This window comes from Mycteria americana, chromosome 16, assembly GCF_035582795.1.
Source record: "Mycteria americana isolate JAX WOST 10 ecotype Jacksonville Zoo and Gardens chromosome 16, USCA_MyAme_1.0, whole genome shotgun sequence".
In the NCBI taxonomy this organism is placed as follows: domain Eukaryota; kingdom Metazoa; phylum Chordata; class Aves; order Ciconiiformes; family Ciconiidae; genus Mycteria; species Mycteria americana.
Window position 1 is genome coordinate 1,367,481 of NC_134380.1, and position 23,763 is coordinate 1,391,243.

Sequence of the window (23,763 nt, forward strand, 5' to 3'; positions counted from 1 at the left end):
CTTCATTTTAAGGTGATGGAAAATGAAGACACAAACTGGCAGCAAAGCATCTTTTGGTGATTAGCTGTGCTTTAATATTATGCTTGTCTGAAGAGCGAACTGGGTGATTGATACAGCTGGGTATTACACAAACAATCTGCTGAGCTTTTAAGAAAAGCAGGGGGCTGAGGAAAGACTGAGCAAATACTTGTTATTGCACAGGTGTAAATAGGATGACGTTAGGGTGTCCAGGGGAGGGTACGGTTACTGCTGTGGTAAGACAAGCAGCCCCTGGACTGTGCAGGATCCCTGTGCTTCTTTTCATAGAAGTAATGAAGGGTCTTTTATTTAGAAAATAACATAAAGTTATTACAAATACAGCGGTGGTAGGAGACCACAGCACACAAGCTACAGCTCCAGGTGGTTGATGCAATGTGATAGCTGGTGGAGAAATGGACCTGCCGGTGTCTGGTGTAGAAAAATGACCCAGCCGTGTGCTCGTGAGCTTCCCCGCTGAGGGGGCCGGAGGGAAAATTCCTTCTGCGGAGCCTGAGCTGTGCCGGTGTAAGGAAAAACGGGGCTGTGACCAGTTCGGGGATGCTGCGTCTCCCAGCCGAGCCGGGGCCGGCCCTGGGGACCGCCCTCGGCTTCCCGGCCGGGCCCCGGGCGCGGCTCCTCGGAGTCCCCCTCCTGCCCGGGGCCGCGTCCCCCGGGCAACGGCGGCTCCTCCCCGCAAACACCCGGCGGTGCCGGTCGGATGGAGGAGGAGGAGGAGGCGGCGGCGGCGGCGGCCGAGCCCGGCGCCGGGCGGCTGGGGCGGTGCGCGGCGCGGGGGCTGGGGGTGCCGGCGGAGCGCTGGGAGCGCTGGGCGAGCGGCGGGGCGGCGGGGCCGCTGCTGCGGGACTTCCTGGCGGGGGCGGCGGGGCCGGCGCTGCTGGCCTGGCGCGGCCCTGCCGGGGAGCTGGCCCTGGGGCCGCCCCCGCCGCCGCCCGCCGCCGCCCGCTCCAAGGTGCTCTTCTTCCTCCGGCCCCCCGGCGCCGGCCCCGGGGAGCTGCTCTGCGGGGACCTGCCCGCCGATGCCCTGCAGCACTTCGCCGCCCTCGTGGAGGAGGTAAGGCCCGGGCAGCCCCGGAGGTGGTGGCCCTGGGCGCTCGGCGCCGGGGGAGCCCCGGCACAGACGGGTGCCCCTGGGGCCGAGCGCCGGGGCCGTGCACTGCTCCTCGCACGTGGCGGCGGGGAAGATGTCCACCCTGGCAAACAGGCTCCTCGGCCTCCCTCCTGTCTCTGCTGATGCACTCATATCTGTAACTCTGCCCTTCACAGCACCTCCTGGCCCACGGGGGTCTTCAGGACTCATTTAAAGCTCCCAAATCCCGATCCACATCAGCTCTGGGCCTGTCTAATGGTGGTGTCCTTGTGGACCTGATCCACGTTACGGGATCATAGAGTGGTAGGTGCTGGAACGGACATCTTGAGGTCATCTGGTCCAACCCTCTGATCAAGCAGGGCCACCTAGAGCTGGTTGCCCAGGACCACGTCCAGATAGCTTTTAAGTATCTCCAGGGATGGAGACTCCACAATCTCCCTGAGCAAGCCGTACTAGTTCTCAGTCACCCTCACAGTGAAAAAGTGTTTCCTGATGTTCAGAAGGAGCATCCTGTAGTTCAGTGCCTGGTTACCTCAGGTGGGCTGATGTTTTCCTAAAGGGATCTTCAGCAGGTCGAGTGCTCTCCCTTTCCTGAACCAAACAGTATTGTCTCAATTTATTCCTGATGGCCTCTGACCTGGAGAAGTCTCCGCAGAGAGGCTGTAATGGGAAAGCAGAGGAGCTGCTTGATTTGAGAAGCTCTGGTGATGCTGTTGGTATATTAAGATGGTGACCGACAGATTGACTTCCCAAGAGCAGGCTGCCAGACTGGTTATCTTGGTTCTGTGGGATGATGCGTTATGTACACGGGAAGCTTTTGTTCTGATGTGTTTGATGAGCCCTGCGGTCTTGGTAAGTCTGCACAAACAGCGGTTTTTGCATCGTGGCTTTGTTTGTAAATGACGGCAGGTAGCATACGATAGGCATTGTAAACACCATCTGCTACAGGGAGATTTTGGGGTAGGAACACTTTAGCAGATCCTGTTAGATCCTGTTTTCTGGCTGGCTTCAGCAGTTGGGATTGTGCGTCCTGACTGTGTGTTTGCAGGCTTTTCTCTCCCCCCTGTGCAGACAGATGCGGTATTTCCGTAGGGAGCAGATTGTGTCTGGATTTGGTCCCGCTTTCCTCTCAAACTTCACTTCAAGGAAAACAGAGTGGTGGTGCTGGGTCAGGAGGACAGGGTGGGTCTGCGTGAAGGTGAAAAGGATCTTGAATTTCCTGAGGCTGGGGACACGCCTTGCTCTGCCTGCTGCACGAGCACTTCTTGCAAAGAGTCTTTTATTAGGGGCTTTTAGGACAGCCTTAGAAGAATTTGTCCAGCATGGACATCGGGAATAGACGCACCAAAACTGTGTCTTTATTCAGTGAGGAAGTGCAGCTGAGCTGCGGATCACGGCTGGGGCGGCCTTGGCTACTTGTTGCACTTAACTCCTGTGACGGCTGAAGGGAATACACCTCCGTTGTGTGCAGCTGGGGGTTCATCGAGAGTCCACTTAGTATTTTAACGAGCTAATAAGAAAACAGCTACCATTAGACTAATTACGACATTACTAGCACTAGCAGGCCACCTGATTCAAGTGATAAAGAAAAAGCTTGCTAATAACGTAGCTAAAACTGTTGAATATGAACTCAGCAGTATCTGCCCATGTTCCCTGGGGTTGTGCTCCCCCTTCCCACAGCTCCTGGGCACGAAGGTTGCTGATGCCGGTCTTACTCAGGTCCACAGTGCCAGTCGTGGTTATAAATAGTCATTGGCATCCTGCGATGGCACTGTGGTAGTGCTGGGCTGCTTTATTCCTTCTCAATTTTGTGTCCATTTGTAGCTATTTTTATACCTTTTTGTATCACAGCCTGCTCCCTCCTCATCAGCCCCAGCTAAAGCTGCTCCCAGCAGCCTCCCCCAAGCCTGGTAACACAAAGGGCTGTTGTTTGTCACCAGGGGCAACCTGGCTTTGGCAGGCTGTTGCCAAAGGCTGGTCCCAGAGCGGAGCCAGCCCAGGGTATGTGATAGTCACTGCATTGCTATCACAGCTCAAACAAGCCAAAAGCAGCTCAGGTCCATCCAGGCAAGCCCAGCCCTGCCTTGAGACCCCACGCTGTGCGGTCAGTACAAGCCCTGGGGACTTGATAATGACAAAAATCATATTTAGTGGGCTGCAACTTTGGAAAAATAACCTAAAAAGTGCCTGTGCTCAAGACCTGCAGTACAGTTGGGATGGGGACCTAGGCGACCCTTACCAACAGAAGATCCCAAGAGGTGCCAGAAGACTTTCCCTTTCAGCACACTGGGGGTTGCCGTCAAGGGACAGCCTGTGGGTTCTGCCCAGCCCTGCTGGTCTTGAAAGGCTGCCTGAAGCCCGTACCCCTCCCTGCCTCCCCTGCCCTCTGGCAATGAAATGGGGAACAAGCACCAGGAGGTGTGAGGGCAAGTGGACAAGAGCCCATGGAGATGTCTCCAGTTACAGGTTTGAGAGGTTGGGAGAACCCGAGGACAGGGCTGCTCCCTTTGTCTGCTGGTTTGCACCCTTCTCAGCTGCTTGGATTTGGGGGAGAGGGGCACAAAGTACACAAAGTGGGCCTGTAGAGAGGTCTGTTCATTGTCACCTGGCCTCATTTTGCACAGGCAGGGAACTGCTTGGAACAGCAATGAATTTGGGTCTCTAGGCTCAGCTGAGCAAGGACCTTGGAGCCCGGTGGCCTGTCCATCTCCTGCAGCGCTTTTTTCTCAGTGGTTTTTTCGTGACTCCTGCTATAGGTGATTGTGCCCATCCTGACGAACCAGAAGAACCATCAGGGCTGGCCACAAGTGGTGTCACAAGACATTATACGTCATGTCCACAGCCTAAAAAGTACTGTTTTCATGGTTGTTGGCCAAGTAAAGGGCAAGACCTTGCTGCCTCTTCCAGCTGGCTTGGAGGGAATTGAGGACGTTGAGCTGGAAAATGAGAAATCGTGAGTACCACCCCTTGCTCTCCACTGGGTTTTCTCCTGCTGATGTATGTGCTGTGTCTTTTGGGGATTTCCCACCCAATCATGGTGGCTCTTCTTGTTCCCTGTCACCTGCCGCTCATCCAGACTGCCAAGATGGGTGTATTTTGCTCTACCTGCTCTCTAGTTTATGGGCTCTGTCTTTGGGAACTGTGCAAACAGTACAGGTAGGAAAAGCTCAGAAAGTGCAGAGGCATGTGGGTGCACAGAGAAGCAATGAACTGCTTGGATCATTGGGGAAAAAACCCAAACCCAGCAGGTAAAACCTCTCCTGTTTTCCTGATGCCACTGAACGGGAAGGCAGGATTCTCTCTTTTTCTGGCTTCTGTCTGCCAAAACATGCCCCCAAAATGCACTTTTTAGAAGTTAAATGACTCACTTGTTAGTGATTCATGCTGCCTGCTTGATTAAGACTGTTCTGCCTCCCTTTAAAACTGGATTTATCATGCAAAGGTACAGGGAAAAACACCTACAAATTCCTGGAAGTTTCTGAACTGTTCATGGTTCCATAGAGAGATTTGGAACCTGTTTGATCTGTCCTCCTGGAGAAGTAGGGTGGCTTCCCAGACACCTGCGGCATTTCCTTGTGTTTCTCTTCAAGAAGTAAATGGACAACTTTGATCATTTTGGTTCTCTCCATTCATAGTTAGACCTCCCTGGTAGCTGTCATCATTCTGAAGTTCATTTCCAGTCCTTGAGGGACAATCCCCAGGAAAGCCACCCTAGAGTTTCTGGCTAGTTAGGGCAGCCATGGGAGGCTGGGCCCCATGTGCAGCTGGTCTTTATCCTGCAAAATCTTCAGCAGCTGAATCCTTTGCTAGCTGATACATCTGGCAGGGTGCTCACATTGCAGCTGGGGGGAACTTCCACCCTGATCCTCCCAAGAAACCAGGTTTGGTGTCCAAAACTGGGAGTGGAAGGAGTTTGACTCTTGCAGTGCTGTAAGCCTGGCCCAGGTCATGATAACCAAGTCTGGAAGGTCCCTAGAGGCAGATGCATTTGCATATCGTGTCATCATCATGTCTGGGCTGCATGCTTGCACCTGTGGGACCTAAGGAGATGTGTTAGTAAGTGCAGTGGGATTAATCACTCCTGGGACAGGATGTGGTGTGGGTGGGATTGAGTGAGAAGTTACAGCTTCCAAGGCAGTGGGGTGACCTTTCCTCAACATACCAGCCCACTTTGTGTTGTTTCTCTCTGAATTAAGCGAATTAATGGCTGTGGGGAGATAGAGTAGATTCAGGGAGGATAGCACTAGGACAGATAATCTTGTTGGAGGTATGGCTCTCCGGTCAGATCCTGAACCCAAATGGATTTGATATCTCAGTGACTGGCTGTGCAGAGAGGTGGCAACTGGCTCTTCATTTCCACCATTCATTTTATGAACGATATGTTGTTGCCTACACTGCTGCAGAGCTTCATCCATTTTCTCCAGGGTGTAATTCCTGTATTAAAACAACAGCAAGATCTTACAGGGTTTGATGGATTTGTCATTTTGAAACGTGTATCTAGATCAATCTGTAAAGCTGGTATAGACCAGTCTGAAGCTAGACATAATCTGTAAAATCCAGCTGCCCGTGGGGTCATTTTAAGCAGATACAACTGAGCAATGCACATCAAGTGGAAAGCAAAGTTAACCGCATGGTCTGTTTTCTGCAGCCTGGAGCTGATAGATAAATCTCTTGTACACGCCACTGAGTCAGCCATCATAGACTGGAGCTACCAGATCCAGCGAGCACTGAAGAAAGAGTCCTCAGAGCCTCTCCTGCAAGGCAACAACCCCAACCCAAAAGTGGAACTGGAGTTCTGGAAGAACAGGTACCCTGGGCAGCCTGGCCAGGGCATGCTAGTCCCTGGCGCTGGTTTTGGGTGGAGGGAGAGTGCTGGTGGCAGACAGAGCTACTTCTACGAGTTGAGAAGAGCAAGCTGCCTCAGATTCGTATAAAGACTTGAGCTAAGGAAAATTGCTCCTGCACATAAAATAATCATGATCTACAGAGTGTCTGGGAGGCCACTGGGCAGCCAGCTGTGGTTTAACTTAGCCCCAGCCCAGGGGCTACAGAATTTTTTTTGGAAATGCTTTTTCCATCACTGTTCACTAGGATCCAGCCATGGGAGTAAGAGCTGATGGACACCTTCTGTAGGGCCTTCTGGAAATGGTGCAGCTCGGCTGGCTACTGTTCATCTGTCAATGCCCAAGGGGGTTTAGATGCTCAAGAGCCAGGGAGTGGAATTTCCTCCTGCCCTTTGAAAACCTTTGTGCCATGTTGGTACAGGCTGACCCAGGGCAAAGCTCTGCCTGCTGGAGAGCTGTTGCTAATGCCTGCAGAAACACCTGATGGCTTCTTTCAGCAGTGTCCTGCCAGTAGCAGAGCTGCTGTCATGGTGAACCCCAGCCCCAACTGTCTGTCCTGTAGGGTTTGTCCGTGCCTGCTGCAGGAGCTTCCTCCCATGTACTTTCACTGTTGGGACTCAGTTCACGTGTAGCTGGAGGAAATCCTGAATCAGGCCGAGGGGAAATGGATGGTGTGGGAGGACAGCTGATGCTCCCCAACGTGGGCTTGTAATGTGCCTTGGTTGCTGTAGGTGTGATGACCTGGAGTGCATTTACAATCAGCTGAGAACGAGGAAGGTCAGGAACATGATGGAGGTGCTGGAAAGAGTCAAGAGCAGCTACGTCCCAGCCTTCAAATCTATGCTCATGGATGTTGAGGCAGGTGAGATGCTTGAGCAACTTCACCACATCTATGTGATGACTTCTGGCCTTTGTTCATAGCCTGGTGTTACTGGTTTCAAGCCCAGTGTAGCTGTAATGGCACTGGTCATTTGGAGTTTGCTGTGACTGTGGGGTCTGCAACCACATTGCTGGCCCTCTCTCTGGTTTGTGGAGTGAAACTGGTCGGCTTGTGCTTCATCTAATGTTTTTGTTTCCAGGCTGGGACAAGCTTGATCATTGCTCTGTTGAGCCAGATCCTTCCCAAAGGTCAGGGTGAGTGGATCTGGGAATTCACTCTGCTGTAATAAAGCATTTGCATTAATTCAGCAGGACTCACCCCAACTTTCACCAGCTCCTGTGGTGTCAGTCTGCAGGAACAGGGGTTCAGGATAACAGGACAGACCTTGTAGCCAACTGAAACTACCCAGGACTTTGTTAGACTGCTATTTCCCAGGCTTTGGCCACTGCAGCCTGAACCTCCTTGCTAAAGGAACAGCACTTTGCACTTTAGAAATCCTCATCAGCGTGAGGATTTCTAATGAAAGCAGGCAGCTGTTGTCACCTGTGTCACACGAGAAGGAAGCAGGGTCCCTGCAGTTGCACACAAACCCAGGCAGAGCTGGGCAGAGGCAGAGCTCTGCATCCTGCGTCGTAGCAGCGTGGTGGGGAGGTCTGTTACCTGTGGAGGGGCTGCAGCCTGGGGCGTGAGCCTGATGCACAGGGAGCACGGCCTCCCGTCCCACACGTCTGTCTACATCCCCGTCCAATATCGTCCTCCCAGGGTTGCAAGGTCTGGCCAGCCCACAGCTCTCCTGGCCACCTTGTCAATGAGAGATTGTTGCAAGGACCCTGGTGGGGTGGGTGACCTGTAGGTGGTGGTGTGCACCAGCAGACCTGCCTTCTCCTCTCCCTTATTTTGCCAGTCTGGCACAATTCAGTAAGACAAGAGAGCTTTGAGCAGAAAAATGAAAGGATTGCACTTCCCAGTTTAGGGAATTAAAGCCCTTTTAATTTTTTTTTTTCTCTTGTTCATAAGAAGACTTATAAGGAAGGAAGGATTTTTTTTCTGCCTGTAGGCAAAGCAAAATTCTACCTTAAAGAATGCAGCTCTCTTGAATCAAGCATCATCTTTTTTCTAGTGAGTTTTGCTTAGGGCTGTTCAGTCCAGCCAAAGGAAACGCTGCAAATTCCCCCCTGTAGTGAAAAACAGTGTAGTCCTGCTGCTCCATCCCCTGTACACCAACACGACCAGCCCTCCATGTCCACCTTCAACCCAGCTGCTCTCTGGCAAGACAAAACCATTTAGGCTTTGCTAGCTATGTACATGCTGACAGATAACACTGTTCTTCACCCCTTCACATGGAAACGTTTAACCTATTAAGGATGTGTCGCACTCTACACCGTGCAATTTATATGGGCTAGAGAAACACCCTTATATTAGGAGCCAAGAGTTCATGTCAGACTAATTAATGCTTTAAGAGTCTAAGAAAAATACAACAACTATTTGGTTTTAATCTGATTACAGCAATGCTAACCCTAACTGGATAATTTGGACTATAATAGTTAATTTCCATCACAACACAGCTCAGATTGGTATGCACCTGCTTTTAAGTCTCTGCCCCTTCCCTTGGTGTTGTGCCCTCCCTGCTGATGTGGTGGTGTGGCTGTCGTCTCTCTTCTTTGCTGGGACGGCGATGTTGATAGTGGGTGTTTCTTCTTCCTTGGTCTTGGGTTTGGAGGGTTATTTTTATATGCATTCAAGTACTTCCATCACTTCTCTTCTTGTTCCACAGGTTTAATTGCACAATGATCATCTGGTTTTATTAATGCTTGCCCTCTAGGATAATTCTTCAGGGTAAAACCACGCAGCTGTACAAAGCTAAGCTAAAGCTTTCAGCTGGTCAGACATTAGTTACCTTGGTGTTGACAGGTTTGCTGTTACAGCCAGGACAAGTGGGACCGTGGTCATCTGCCCACTGGACAGGGGGCTGCTATAGCCAAACTTGAGCTAAAATGAGCTCAGGTCAAGACCTGTGATGCTATATAGCCTGTGATGTTAGGTAGCAAGGCCTGTAGCCTGCTCATAGCGATGGCAGCGCTGTATTTTCAGTGCTGCCAGGCACATTCCCCGCAACTCATTGAGCAGTTGTGGACTCAGCCTCTGCACAAAGCCCTGTCCCCGCTCCCTGTCCCTCGCCATTGTGTCAGTTTATTTCCTGTTCCGGTTACTGCCGTAGGTGAGCAATGTTCACGGGTGAGCGATCTTCAGCACACAGGTAGAGTATGCTTTGTGCTCGTCAGGACTCTTTGTTTTCCCAGGCACCTTTCCATCTGGTGAGGTGAGACCAGCCCAGCATCCAGCTCATAACCCAGCACACCACAGCTTGGTGGATCTTACCATTTCTCCCATGTCTTAACACAGCTTTGACCGAAGCTCGGGACATTCACCTGCACCTGACGCCCCTCAAGCGCCACTTGGAGGACATAGAGAGGGTTGAGTTCAGCGAGGTGAAGCCTTTCCTGGTCCCACTGCTCCACGTGGTGTGCTTGATCTGGGTTACCTCCAAGCACTACAACGTGCCTGTGCGGATTGTAGTGCTGCTCCAGGAAATCTGCAACCTTCTCATTCAGCAGGTGTGTGGCCGTGATGCTTGCATTTGCCAAGGGAAGGTTTTGAATGAAAGTCCCCTCTCTCGTCCTTTTCCCCGTCCTTCCCTGGCAAAGTGATTCTTTAGGTGACGTTTAACTTGAGAGGCAGGTTCAAACATGTCCACTGCAAGAAGTCACCGTTTTCTGTGATGGCAGAAGTGACCTCTCGGGTGTGATTTTGCTCTTCCAGGCCCTGGTATACCTTTCTCCAGAAGACCTTCTGAAAGGGGAGATGGAAGAAAGCCTGGGCAAGGTGCAAATGGTGCTTGGCATCCTGAACATGTTCAAAGGGGCATTTGAGGAGAGAAGGGAAAAACTGCACACATATTATGAACCAGGCCAAGAAGTGAGGAAGTGGGACTTCCATGCCATGATGGTGTTTGCAAGGCTGGACAGCTTCCTGAAGAGACTGGAGATGGTGAAGGTGAGACTCTCCTCTTGAAAAACATTGCAGCCCTTCAGGAGAGCTCTGTAGCCACGAACTCACTTGCGGGCATCTTCCCGTCCTGTACCTTCACCTGTTGCCAGGGGATGGGGCTGCTGTCTTTGCAGTTAGGTCTCCCGTTTCAGCAAGGCTAGGACCTTGTTTTACTGTGTCCTGCTCAGTGCATGTGTAAGCTATGCAGTTGTGTCCTTCTGGTCAGGTTGGTAGGTGTGTCTTTTGTTCCCAAGAGTCCTTTTGGAATCCTTGCTCCTGTTGGGGCAAGGGAATGGGGATTACTGGGAGCTGTGGTTTGCCCGGCTGTAAATAAAGCGATGCAATCTCCCAGTCCTCCAGTTGCCATCAGAGACACCCTAGAGTGGGGTCCTGCCTGACTCGGAGAGGGCAATGCTCCCCTTGAGGTTGGGCACTGCTTGGCTGTGCCATATGGGCCTGGGGAGGAGTGGGGACATGTTCCTTGCCAGGTCATCCTTTCACATCCTAATGGTCTGTCCAACTGGACTGCTGTGGCTCAGGGGTGTCCCTGTTTGCCGAGACTTGTCACTGTGAGGCGGTCACCTGAAGGAGGGACATCTGGTGTCATCCCTCAGCTCCCTGCACGGCCGAGGGCTCCTCGAGCTGGAGGGGATGTTATTCTGCAGAGAGCAGGTCTGAATGTGTGGGGGCAGCCCCATGCATATGAGCGCTCTCCACGCTCTCCTGGTCGGGTGGCTGGATCTGGAGACCACAGATGTACAGACCCTGTATATACCCGTTAAACAGACCCCGTATATACCTGTTAAACAGACCCCGTATATACCTGTTCTCTCTCGGGCAGTTAACAGCACACGTTCATCTGCTATCCACACACTTCCGAAGTGAATCTCTTTGTTTATCGTTGCCACGTTCCCAGCGTGTCGGATCAGGTGTACAGTGTACAAGCTGCTGACGTTTGCCTATTCAAAGGAAGGCCTGGGTTGTTTTTCTCCCTCTCTTGTTCTCTGCAGTGGGACAGAAGGTTTTACTGGTTTAAACGCATTGTATATTTTTACGCGTTCTTTAATTAACTATGTTGAAAACCATTATGACTGATGTCTATTTTAAAACTATTCATAATGATGGTTTCCAATAGGGTTTGGTGTGCAGTAAACCAAATTATGCTGGCCGGTGTAGAGAGGAATGTAAGTAGGCACAGGAGTAACTGCAGGTCAGCGTGAGAAGGATATGAGTGACTAATTATGCACTGTCGCTTTGCAAAGGCTCTGGGCACTGATTGCTCATTGCTTGGATACTATGGATATGGGCTACAGAAAAAAAACAAGAGGGAGGTTTTGAGCTGCACACGCACTGCGTGGTGGCAGAGCACTGTGCTTTTTGGCCAGTGCCCATGTCCTCCTTCCATGGCTGTCCCACACCTCCAGGGACAGTAAAAGGCTGCAGTATATGCAGTCAGAGTGAGGGCCTGTGGAATGAGCTGTAAAATAATAATTAAAAGCATAGTGCACACCAGCCTGTTAATGAGGAAAGCTTCTGCCTCTCTCTCCATCTCTATTTCCCCCCCCCTTCATTTCAAGCAACCTTGTAAGACAAAGCAAGGGGCAGCTATTATTTCCATGTTATTTTTGCCTTACAAAGTATTTGTTAAAGTGAATGTGCTTTTACTAAATAGCACGTGTGCGTTGGTTTTGAAAATTTTGCACAAGCTGCAATTATGCTGGTGCATGAGTAGCCCATGAACACATGGAGAGAGAAGGGTCTCTTTCCCCTGGTTCATCTCACTGTTTTACATTGCATGTCTGTTGTAAAACCTGCTGCCTGGCCGGGTCGGCTCTCTGCTTGCACGCTGTTCTCTCAGAAATGCGGGAGGGTTCTCAAAGCAGCGATCGTTTAGCTGTCGGGGACCTGCAAGCAGCCGTTCTCTTGGCTGGAAGCTGTTCCTGATAAGCCCAGCTGTGTCAGGAGCTGTAAGCATGTGGCATCTCCCCACCTCTGCCTGGAGCATCACGTGGTGGCACCGTGGTGATGCCTCGGCATAGCATGGGAAGCTCTGGGCCATGGGCTGTGTCCTGAGCTGTGACTCATTCAACAGCCCCTGTCAGAGAGGCACTGACACTGGCCGAATGCTGCCTGTTTGGGGGTGAAGCTCCATACCTGCTTAGCTCTGCATGTGGGGTTGTCCCCGAGCTCAGTGCGAGCAGGACGGCCACCAGTACGTTCCTGTGCTTGAGACCAGCATCTTTCTCCTCGTCCTCTGAGACAATGGACGTTCAATCAGCCCTTGCTTAGCCCTGCCAAAAGAGGTGGATGGGGTGGGGTGGTGGCAGGGCTGCCCAGTGCTGCTGCCGTAGCCACATGAGTGGGGCATTTTCCTGAGAGGTGGCCTCGTGGGGTCAGGCCCTACCAGGCTGCAGAGGGTGGGAAGGGAAGGACCCGTGTCCCTGTCTCAGCAGAGAAGGCCAGCTGGGCAGGCTCAGTAACACCCACTTGGACACACAGAGGTTTTAGTGAGCAGAAGCTTTTGGACAGTTCAGGTACCTGTAAACATTAGAGGTCTCCTCTTGGTTAAAACCTTAAAATTGGGATTCTTAGCTATGCTGGATGACATATCAGGGTCTCATCTGTTGCTTTGGTTCTGTCCCCTGTATGACCTTAAAAGCAATTTTACAGTTGGCTTAATATTTCCAGTGGCAGCAGCGGGTGCCACTAGGGAGGGACGTGTTATGAGCAGCTATTGATGGCAGGATCTGGCTCCCCCCTTCCCATTTGTGCCACTCAGCCTGAGCACCAGCGGTCCTTCGGGGGACCTTTGGGAAGGTCCTTTGGCATGACAGTGAACGCAGCTCACAACTGTTGTCATCTTCTTTTGTCGACATCTTAACCTGTGTGTGCCTCCATTGACTTTGAAGGATCTCCTGGAAACTGCCTTGGACCTGATGAAGCTGGAAAAGATCGAGTTCAGCGGGATTAAAGGGAAGGCCCTGGGCCAGCAGGTCCTGGACATGTATGAGGAATTCCAGGAGGCATATAAGGTGTTTGCAGAGCGAACCTATGACTGTCTGGAGCTGACCAACACGGTAGGTGGGACCAGCTTGTGGGAACGCCAGCAATATGCACATGTTTCTAAAGCAGCAGTTTCCTCTGTGATGGAGCCCTGGCTCAAGTGCAGTCTTGCTGACTTCTTCCCAGCTCCTTCATCCTTTCAATATGATCTGGCCTTTCCTGCAGAGATTTGGGAGTTCTTGCAGGTCTATATCTAGCATATCTTGCTAGTTCAGGACCTTAGACCAGTGCAGCTGGGAAACCTGGATTTCCATGCCTTTTACACAAGCTTTTCCTGTACGTGGTGCTTGCTGGGGTGTATGAGCTGTATCAAGCTCTTTGCCTGATGAGGGCCAGCTCAGGTAATCCCTGGGGATGTGTTTGCTCTTGTCTAGATGAATGCATGGGATCTGGTGCTCTCAGAATTCAAGGACTCCGTGTTTTATTATCTGTAGTGCTTTAATTAAAGGAATATTCCCAGCCCTCTGGGTCACGGCTCAATGGCCAACTGGATCACAGATGCTCACACCAGCACGTGTCATACAAACAGGGCAAAGCAAACATGCCATGGGCCTCCTTACTGTCTGTTCAGAAACTCCTGGTCTTGGCTTTGACACCGGAGCAGTGTAGCCTGGGTGAGCTATGAAGGAAGGGTGAGAATGGCATTTCTGAAGGGACCTGTGTCCCATGGTTGTCTCTGTTCTCAGAGGATCTTTGATTTCTTCTGCTGCTTGTCCCATTTGCCCTGGGTCAGTTTGCTGAGTTTGGTGAGCAGGGTAGGGTTAGCCCTGTTCATACATCTGGAGGAGGGAGTGCTACACTGGAGTAGCTACAGGGAAGCTCTGTGGTGAGGATCACCAGTCTCACACCGCTCGTGAGGCAGCCATTCATGGCAGACATCCAAGTAGAAGGTAATCCCAGGGCAAAGTCCTCCCTCCAGGAGGCTCCTGCCTTGCTCCCTTCAGAAAGGGCTGTGCTGGGGTGAAGGGTGGCTGGGCTGGTGGTGGGACACAGGGCTGGTGTGTCCTTCCTTTGGGTGTTGGGACCTGCCTGGTGTGGTGATGGGTGGCATGGGCTTTGCTTCCTGTAGTTGCCAGTACATGTCTGCACTGGGTGGCATGTCCCCAGTGCTGCCTGGGAGGATCTTGCTGGAAAGCTGCTTGCTCCATATCCCCCCTCCTTCAGGATGGAGGGCACAGAAAGAGTGGTGACAGTGGCTCTGCAGGAGCTGGCTTGGTTTTGGTGACCCATGGCCTTTTGTATGACTTTGAGTCACGCTCATTCTTTCAGTGCTTGAGTTTTGCACCATTTTTTGCTGTCTAGAGCCTCTTTTTTAGTTAACACGTGGTGTCTGGTCCTGCTGGAGCTCAGCAGTAACAATAGTGAAAGCTATTTACTTGTGCTTTGCCCTTTCAGATAAGAGACACATGACCTCATTTTTAGTGGCTTTGTCCAAGCTAGGACAGAAGGATCGAAGTCTCCTAATTTGTCAAGTTCAATCTTTGATTTGGGCTCTTTTACTTGTAGGAAAACAAACCTAGATTTTATTCTTGAACTTCAAAGGATTTATTACAATTGGAGCAAGAAAAGGAGTGCCAGAAGATGGTGGAAATTATAGAAACACAGAACTGTTGAGGTTGGAAAGGACCTCTGGAGGTCAGCTAGTCCACCTCCCCTGCTCAAAGCGGGCTCAGCTAGAGCAGGACTGTGACCAATCAGGTTAAATATCTCCAAGGGCATAGACTCTACAACTTCTCTGGGCAAGCTGTGCCAGTGTTTTGAAACTGCCTTTATTGTTGCCCCACTCAGAGCCAACTTGTGATCAACACCACAGGCTTGTTTTGGCTTGAAAGTAGATTGGATTTGGAACTCAGAAGGTGCATCTCTGGGTTTTCTGGATGATGACATAGTCTTCAGGCCAAGTAGGGGTGGAGAGGGTGCAGAAATAGTCCATCTTGCCTCAAGGCTGAAGTTAGTGCTCGTTGGACTGTGGAAAGCCCTCAGAACCAAAGGGTCCATCCCAGAGAGAGGGACATCCTTAGGCTCTGTGGGCCTTTGCCACGTTGTGATGGGTGAAGGTTGCCCAGAGGAGCGGTTTAATTCATGGTGAATAAGAAGAGGAGAGATCTCCGGATTAGGAGGTTGCAGGTACCTTCCTGGTGCCATCTTGCAGCCTCACGGCTTGCTGTTTTGCCTTCCCGCAGGAGTTTGAGCAAGACGCCTTTGATTTCCAGCAGAAAGTAGAAGACATCGACCGACGGCTGGGCACCGTTTTCATCCAGGCTTTCAATGATGCCTCGGACTTGGAGCACGCCTTCAAGGTTTGTCTGTCGCGTCCCTTCACTTTTGTAGAAGGGAAATCAGGATGCCTTCGGTTTGCCTCGGTGAGAATCACACAGAGGAGGCCAGGCAGCGCTGTAGCTACAGGCACACAGGGCTGGTGTTTGCCGATGGGAATGGACAATGGGACAATGAGACTTGTAGCTTTTGGGCTGGTCTTGGTTAGTGATGCTCAGGCTTGTGGGTCCCTCGCAAGCTGTCAAGCCATGGAGCTGGCAGCAGTGTGTTTGCTGAAACCTTTGCTTTTCCTATTAAGACACAAACAGAATAGACCTTTGTTCAGTTTTAGAAAGAGTAGTCAAAGAAATTATTCAAATCAGGCTTTCGGATGCCAGGAGTTTTATTTGTGTCTCTGTCTGTGAGTTGGAGGAAATTATGCTTTTTCTAAGATTTTCTGGTGAGAACTGCTGTTAAAAACCAGGTGATTTTGTTAATATCAATTTGTTAATATTGTTAATACATGAATGTATTTCAATTTTGGAAACGGGTTTTCTAGAAACAAAGCTGTTTTGTTTACCAATTAGTCTATCTTGCAGAAAAGGTAAATAGTATTTTCTGAAAAACTTCAATAGAAATACTTGTAGAAAAGACTGCAGAAAGTGGTAGTATTTATCTTTCTAAGGTTTTTGAAAAAATAGCAAATTTTGAAGCATTTGAAGAATGGCAGTTGGAATGTGGTTCACTCACAGAGAAAGTCTGAGCATCTCTGTAACAAAGGGAGGGACTACTTGATAAAGAAAAGAAATTTCCCTTTTCCAAAGTGCCCATCGGTGCAGACATCTGGGCTAGTAAGGAAAATCCCAGTGGGCCTCTCTGTAGAAGTCAGGGTTGTGAATTTTTTCCCCTTTCTTTCCCTGCTTCTTCACCTCCGCAGTTGCTGGACATGTTTGGGAGCCTTTTGGAGCGCCCCGTAATCGCTGCAGATGCTGCTGACAAATACTCTGTCCTCATCGGCATGTTCAACAGTGCCTTGGACCATGCGAGGCTGATCTACTCTAGGCACATCCAGGCAGAGCGGGAGCTTGGTGGGTGGCACGTGCTGAGTAAAACTGATTTTACAGGAAATTTGATTTAGGTTAATTTTGGGGGGAAAATAGTTTGCTTTTTCTAAGGAAGCTAAAACTTCCCAAATTACAAATGTTTTCAGCCCCTATAGCTCCTAGTCGAAATGGAAATGCCTGGGAAAGCTTTGTTCTTAATATTAGAGCAAATAATCTGTTGGGGGGGAAAAAAATCTTTTTTTAAATGTGTACACCTGATATGTGACTAGGAATGAAGACACATGCTGAGCTTTTCCCCAGCAAGGCTGTGACAAGAGGTTTCTCTCTACACTTGTGCACTGCCTCGAACACCCCATGGGACTTGCAAATCCACTCATGTGTTCCCCGATATGAATTTATTGCATTTCCCTTGTAATGCTTTAAATGCAAAGTATGCAATTGGAACTTTATAACCAAGGGTTTAATCAGCCTTTTCCAGGTTTATTATTTCCCATGAATGTTGGCACAGGAGGGAATGGGTAGACTCCTATCAGATTATGAGGATTAGAGTGTATCTTTTTGAACAACAACCCGTTTACTTGCCTCAGACAGACTGTACTGGAACCAGGCAAGTCCAGAAGAGGCAGCACTGCTGGAGCCAGTGCAGGTTAACAAGGGGAATGGAGAGATTCAAGGAGGACGAGTCCATCATTTGCTGTGAATTTGGGGGGTGTTGTTCTGTTGGTGTTGGATAAGATGGTCAGAACTAGCTCCTGGTCAGAAATCCCTGCATCAGTGTTTGTGGGGAGCAGGGAAGGCATCCCAGGCAAAGGACACCTCTGTATCAGCTCTGTTTCTAACATATGCCAGGTCAATTGTATGAGGTTTAACAAGGCCAAGTGCAAGGTCCTGCACTTGGGCCACAGCAACCCCATGCAACGCTACAGGCTTGGGGAAGAGTGGCTGGAAAGCTGCCTGGCAGAGAAGGACCTGGGGGTGTTTGTTGACAGCCGCCTGAATATGAGCCAGCAGTGTGCCCAGGTGGCCAAGAAAGCCAATGGCATCCTGGCTTGTATCAAAAATAGCGTGGCCAGCAGGACTAGGGAAGTGATTGTGCCCCTGTACTCGGCACTGGTGAGGCCGCACCTCGAATACTGTGTTCAGTTTTGGGCCCCCCACTACAAGAGGGATATTGAGGTACTGGAGCGGGTGCAGAGAAGGGCAACGAAGCTGGGGAAGGGTCTGGAGCAGAAGTCTTATGAGGAGCGGCTGAGGGAGCTGGGACTGTTTAGCCTGGAGAAAAGGAGGCTGAGGGGAGACCTTATCACTCTCTACAACTGCCTGAAAGGAGGTTGTAGAGAGGTGGGGGTCGGTCTCTTCTCCCAGGTAACAAGTGATAGGACAAGAGGAAATGGCCTCAAGTTGCGCCAGGGGAGGTTTAGACTGGATATTAGGAAATTTTTCTTCACCGAGAGGGTTATCAAGCATTGGAACAGGCTGCCCAGGGAAGTGGTTGAGTCGCCATCCCTGGAGGTATTTAAAGGACGTTTGGATGAGGTGCTTAGAGACATGGTGTAGTGGTGGTTTTGGCAGTGTTAGGTTTATGGTTGGACTCGATGATCTTAAAGGTCTTTTCCAACCTATATGATTCTGTGATTCTGTGATTCTCCTTTGATCTCAGGTCCTTATTCAAGGTCCAGAGACACTAGCAGACTTGCCCTGGCACAGACCTATATCACTATAGCAGATGCTTGGATTTAAGGAAGGAAGCTGGGAAATCAGAGCAGTTTTGCGCAGATGAGTTTCTGTTGGTGTATCTTTGGGACTACAGATGCAATGTTCAGTTAAATGCTGTTTCAATGTGCCCTCCCCAGGATCCCCCCCTGTGCACAAGAACATGCCACCGGTAGCTGGAGCACTGGGCTGGGCTCGGGAGCTGCGAGCACGAATCCAGGTGCCATTTGGTCACTTCAGGCATATCACACATCTGTGCGTGTCTGTTCCAGCTAAGTTGCTTTATGACCATCTTGATATCTTTTCTCTAATCAATCTGATTTTCTTTCTGTGTTGAACATTATCCACTGGTTATAGCTGAAATAATTCTTAGTCAAAAAGGTGTGAAGTGATCGCACTGGTGCTTTTCAGCTTCCCTGTGATCATTTTTTTGAGCAACTCATTAATTGGATTTGTTTTGAAGTGGTTAAGAGGCACAGTGGGATAGTACATGGGCTATTCAGCTTTCAGACATAGTCCTAGGTTGCAACTGAAAGAGGTATGAGAACCTTTCCCACTGCGATCCCACTCAGCATGTGCTCCAGGATCTCCTTGGGAGCAGCCAGGCCTCAGCTGCAAGCCCTGGTCCTGGCATCATCCAAGCTGTGAAGGGCAGAGAGCTGTGAAGGGCATGAGACTGGACTCACCTAAGATGGGTTGATGGAGCTGAGTTTCCAGGTTGGTGAACAGATGAGGACTTGGCTGGGCACTGGCAGAAGATAACTTGCTCAGCATTAAACAAAGGAGCAATCTCCCAAGATCAAGGAAAGAAGCTAGTGCTGGAATACTTATCACCCGAATGCTTGTTATTGTGGGTGGTCTTGGAGAAATGTGACCCCACACTCGCAGCTGCCACATCTCATGGCATCGTATGAGATGGCATTTAAAAGCCCTGTAAGCAAAGCAGTGTTGGACTTAGGACAATTGAAGGTGCTCCAAGGATTGTACCGTGTAGCTCACAGGAATAGCTTTACTTGTGCTAGACAGGATTCTGAGTAAATGGATTCACTTTTTTCATGTGCTTGACCAAAATAAGCCATTTCCATCACTGTGCAACATTTGTAGCCTTCTCTCATTGTGTATTGCCATTAAGTGTCTTTAAGTGCACAGTTATTCTGCAGCAGTAAAGGCAGCAGTGCAATGAAACAGGCTCTTGGACCATCCCCAACACAGAGCCCAGGTTATCATGTCTGGTTTGAATCTGAATGGCAAATTTTGTAAACCATGAAGAAGGACCCAGATTTGCATTTTGCATTGATTTTCCTTCCTCTGTTTAGAGCAGTTAATAACATGCCCTGCAGCAGGGGTGATGTGATGCTGTTTCCTATGTGCAACTTGAAAGGGAAAGAAGATTAAAAAGGAAGAACAAAGATGGTTTAGCTGGGGTTTGCTTAGGGGACTTGTTTACTTCCACAAGATTTGATCAGTGCTTGCCCAGTGGTGACTGCTCAGGCACTCCCTTTGCTAGGTTTTGTATAGGTTAATTCAGATTTTGTCAAAACGTCCTCCAAAATCAACAACCATTTTCAGGAAAACTTGGATATTGCAGATGAAAGAAGATGGCCTTATAAGAATTACTCTGGCCGGCTGCCTTCCTGGGTTCGGAGCGTACAGCCCGGGTAGTGTGGCCAGGGCTCTGCCTCCCATGCTCCGGGATGCCTTTGCTCTTCCCTGCCCCTATGGTTTGAGGGGCACAAACTTGACATCGCAAAGAGCTACATCTAGCAGGAGCCACATGCTGCTTCCTTCTGAGCCTCTTTGATCTTAGGAAGTGCTGGCTGGTAAGTGGAGGTTGCCCTGCTCTGTGCAGATACAGAGTGTGAAACTTCCTCCAGCAGCACTGAGCCCTTCTGCCCCCCAGAATGTGGTTCCCATGGTGCAGGTTCCCGTGCAAGCACCTGAGAGAGAGCGCAGTGGGGCTTGGATAGCCTCTGTGCAGTGAAATGATTTTTGGTGATGTGGCGGGGGTGAAATCCAAGGTCCCCAGTCACTTAGAGGCTGCCTGCAAACTGGTGGGTGATCTTGGGAAGGGGTAAATACCGACTACAGCCTCACAGAGCTAAACGTAATGCTGAGCTTGTCTGTTGTGCTGCCAGCTGCTTGGACTCTGCTGAAAGAAGAAGGGTGGTAGAGAAGTATGAAGAAATGATCCAGCTGCTTGACAGGTAAGTGGTGGCTCAGGCAAGGCTGTAACTGTATGAAAAAATGTTGTCCTCCTCTAAGCTACCTTCCAGCAGGTTTGCCAGCCCAGGGCCTGGGAATGGCCCTTTCTAAGCCAGAGGGAGTTTTCTGATGAGAGAGGAGGAAGAATCCTGTTGCTATACACCACAGTCTTTCTGTCATGTCTTGAAATGGGAAGTTCGCGTGGGAGGAACAGGAGCCGTGCAGCCTAGCAGAAACATTGGAATAAGCTTCTGCTGGATGTAGAAGCTGCTGTGGTGGAAAACCTGGGCTGACCAGAAGTCTCAATCCACTTGTGCCCGTTCACAGAGCGTATTCACGGTGGCTGTAATGTGGATGTTCCACAACTTGGAGTGGGACTCATTGCCCCTTACTTAATATCTTAATATTTGATGTTAAATCTGAACTGTTCGTTCTGGGCTTTCACTTGGGAAGAGCCACCTCCCCAGGAAGGAGATGTCTCTGCAGGGCCTGCTCTCCATCAGCAATGAAGGGAGCTGAGATATCTGGCTGCTGGGTACGGCAGGGCAATTGGAGGGAGCCCTGTTCCTGAGTACTGAAACAAAGGCTGAATAATTATGGTACAGCCTTTCAGAAGGGAGCAGACCAACAGAGGATGCCAGGTGACTTCAACAGAGATGGTGTTTTCTGGGTGACATTTCCCAAAGTGCTCAGGTGACAACACGATTCAGAAGAGACTTTGTTGCTTGGGTGGTTGGGACTGTGCGTGACGCGTGAGATACCAGGACCCCTATCCAGCCCTCTGTGTTTCCATCCTCAGTGGTGTTACTGAGCTCTCGAAGAGCTGAATTTCCCTGGGGCTGAAGGTCTCTCTTCAGTGACTCTGAGAGAAGCGAGGGCAACTGCATCCTTCCCTGGCATTTGTATAGTTTTAGGCACCCGTTCTGTTTAGACACTTTGGAAATCCCCAGTAGCTGCTTATCTATTACTTTAGGTTTCTGTCTCTGAATCTGAATCCTCTGCTAAAAATGGTATTTGAGAGATCTTTGCCCTCCTGACTTGAGGCTGTCACTGTTTTTTGGGTGTTTGTCTTTGAAGCCACGTTGTTAATGGAAATGGCGTGGACGGGTTTTTAATATTCCTTCGTGTTCTTCAGTCCTCAGAAGCTTTCATTTGGTTATGTGCCTTGGTCTGCTGGTTTGGTAGTTACATGGTGCATATTTTTTTTTTTTCTGGCAGGTATCAGGAAAAGCTCTATGAAGACTGGTCCCAGACAGTCTCTGAAAAATCACAGTACAACCTTACCCAACCGCTCATCCGGCGAGATCCAGAAACCAAACTGATTACAGTCAATTTTGATCCCCAGGTAAAACTGCTGCCAGTTAGCATTCCTGCCTGCCTGTGGGTATGTCTCCGAGCTGTGCCCCACCGTGCGCGAGAGGTCTGGTGGGATTGGTACTAGATCCGTTCTGCTGAGGTCCGTGGAACCCCTTCTGTGATGGGTAACATGAAGTTACCATCCTCTTTGTGGGCTCTATCTGCTGGTAAAATATCAGGATTACAGTTTAAGCAGAGCAAATTCTAGTTGAAGCCAATGGCAGAAAGTCCCTGAGTAGCCAGATGTTTAACTGGTGTCAGCATCTCCAGACCAGATTTGATACTGGTGTGGGGAGTGTTGAGGCATCATCTACAGAGGTGGGTTCATGTTATGTGTACCTGAAATCTGAGCTTCCTGAAAGGGTATAAAAAACCCAGGAAAGGTTTGTTTTGTTACTCCAACGTTGTGGCTGTTGGATTTCCTTTATTGCGGTGCACGAGGCTTACGGTAGATTTAAGATCTTTTCTCTGTCCCCTAGAGCTCCCCTAAAGCCTGTCTCCAGAACAGGGAGGATTGACCATCCACCTCGCCCAAAGCAGAAGCAGGGGTCCAAGCCAGCAGTGTGCATAGATGGATTGAAAGCTTCTGGGGCCTGGTGGGAGCCATGATCTGTCAACTGTAAAAATGCCATTTGCTGGGGAGTCGCTGAATCTCAGGGGCCTGGGAAACGTTGGCATCAAAAACTTCCCCTGTTCCCTGGGGCATGCTGCTGTTAAAGGAAAGTGTTTAGGTTTTAGAGCTCATTCAAGCTTGGCCCTCAGTCAAAGGATTTGTCCAGCTCCTTGGAAGCTCCTTGCTAAGGTGTGAGCCAAATAGCCCCAGGGGATGTTTTCTACCCTTCACCCTGGTGACAGGGTTTGTATCCTGGGACCTGCTGAGCATGCCTGTTCTCAGCTCTTATACCAGTCTTTGAGTGCTTCTGCATTGCTCTTCTCAGCTTTCCGTACTGAGGACTGCCTGATGTCCTCAAGTGCCTGCTTAGCAGCCCCTTCATGCCCTCTAGAATAGATAGGAGCACCTAATTTTGCCTAGAGGGAGGATGTATTTGCAACTCTTCAGCATGGAAGAGTCTTTCAGAGCTCACCTTCCATGGAGGAGAGAGAAAGAGGGGAAAACACCCTTAACCCCATGGTGGGAATGACCCAGACGTTCCAGTGCAAAGAAGGGAGGGGAGCTGGGTTCTATCTTGCTTGCCCTCTTGCTCCCTCACTCCCCTGGTTTTCCCTTTCCTCCCACCCCATCCTCCTTCGTCCACCTTTCCAGAGTGCCCCCTGCACCCTTCTTCACCCCTTCTTTCTTTCCTCTTCTTGTCATCATGTTCATTGTCACTTTAGTACTGTAGATACCCTGAGTGCGTTACAACTTATCTTCCTGACTTGCATTGCACGTTCCTCCCCTTTGCTGTCCCTTCAAAGGGAGCGTGCTTCCCAGGTGCCTTGGCCAGTTCTGCTGGATGTTGGGTTTTGGCTAACGTCAGGCAGTGGTGGAGAGGTTTCAGTAACCGCTGCCTGTCACCCAGGGCAGTGACAAGGACTCCTGGCCATGCAGTCCCTGTGTTTGTGGCTTCACCTGCTTCTGTTCATACCTGCAGCTTTCCTTTCCAGTTTTGCTATCGAAAATAGGGGCAGGGAACTGGGACCAGAGGGGCATGAACAGGATGGGATCAGAGAGAGATTTCTTCTGCATATGTCTTCACTGGAAGGGATGATACAATTTGCCAACCTAAGGCAGGTGATTTTTAGGGAGCTGCACCCCAAGCTCAGCCGCAGCCAGGAGGGGTCCTCACCCCTGCCATTGTCCATACAACATACCGAGTTTCTGTCACCCTGCCAACATGTGCAGTTCCAGGAGCATTTTACCTCTCACTAGCCACTAAAATGAGCAAAGATTTTTAGTCTTAGAAGTGATACATTGCACTGGAAGACCTCGCTGCTCCCTTTGTTGCAGGGACTCATTTATACTTGGGTTTATAATTTAATAATCCCCCTCAATCTGGTCCCATTGCAACTCAAAGATGCACTGGCACTGAGTGCTTTTGGTTGAGCTGGGAGAAGGCTCCAGCAGAAGTCTCTGGTGGAAGGTGGCCACAGGAGGATTCGAGTCACTGGTTTTGGGGGCACGGTATTATGTTACTTTTATTTTATTTTATTTTTTATGCCAGTCAGCCCAGCAAACCAACAGAACTGGAACTATCTTATCTTTCACTTAGA

General features: G+C 50.1%; 1 protein-coding gene across 1 annotated transcript; it reads left to right on the forward strand.

Moving 5' to 3' along the window:
- Positions 1–212: 212 nt before the first annotated feature.
- LOC142417961 (dynein axonemal heavy chain 9-like) lies at positions 213–22,070 on the forward strand. The gene is made up of 14 exons (XM_075519176.1): positions 213–254; positions 593–1,090; positions 3,883–4,079; positions 5,775–5,933; positions 6,702–6,832; positions 9,254–9,465; positions 9,671–9,904; positions 12,808–12,975; positions 15,145–15,261; positions 16,155–16,305; positions 18,135–18,249; positions 20,130–20,198; positions 21,415–21,541; positions 22,032–22,070. Exons 1-14 carry the CDS (start codon positions 213–215, stop codon positions 22,068–22,070), a joined length of 2,259 nt encoding a protein of 752 aa, XP_075375291.1.
- Positions 22,071–23,763: the final 1,693 nt, after the last annotated feature.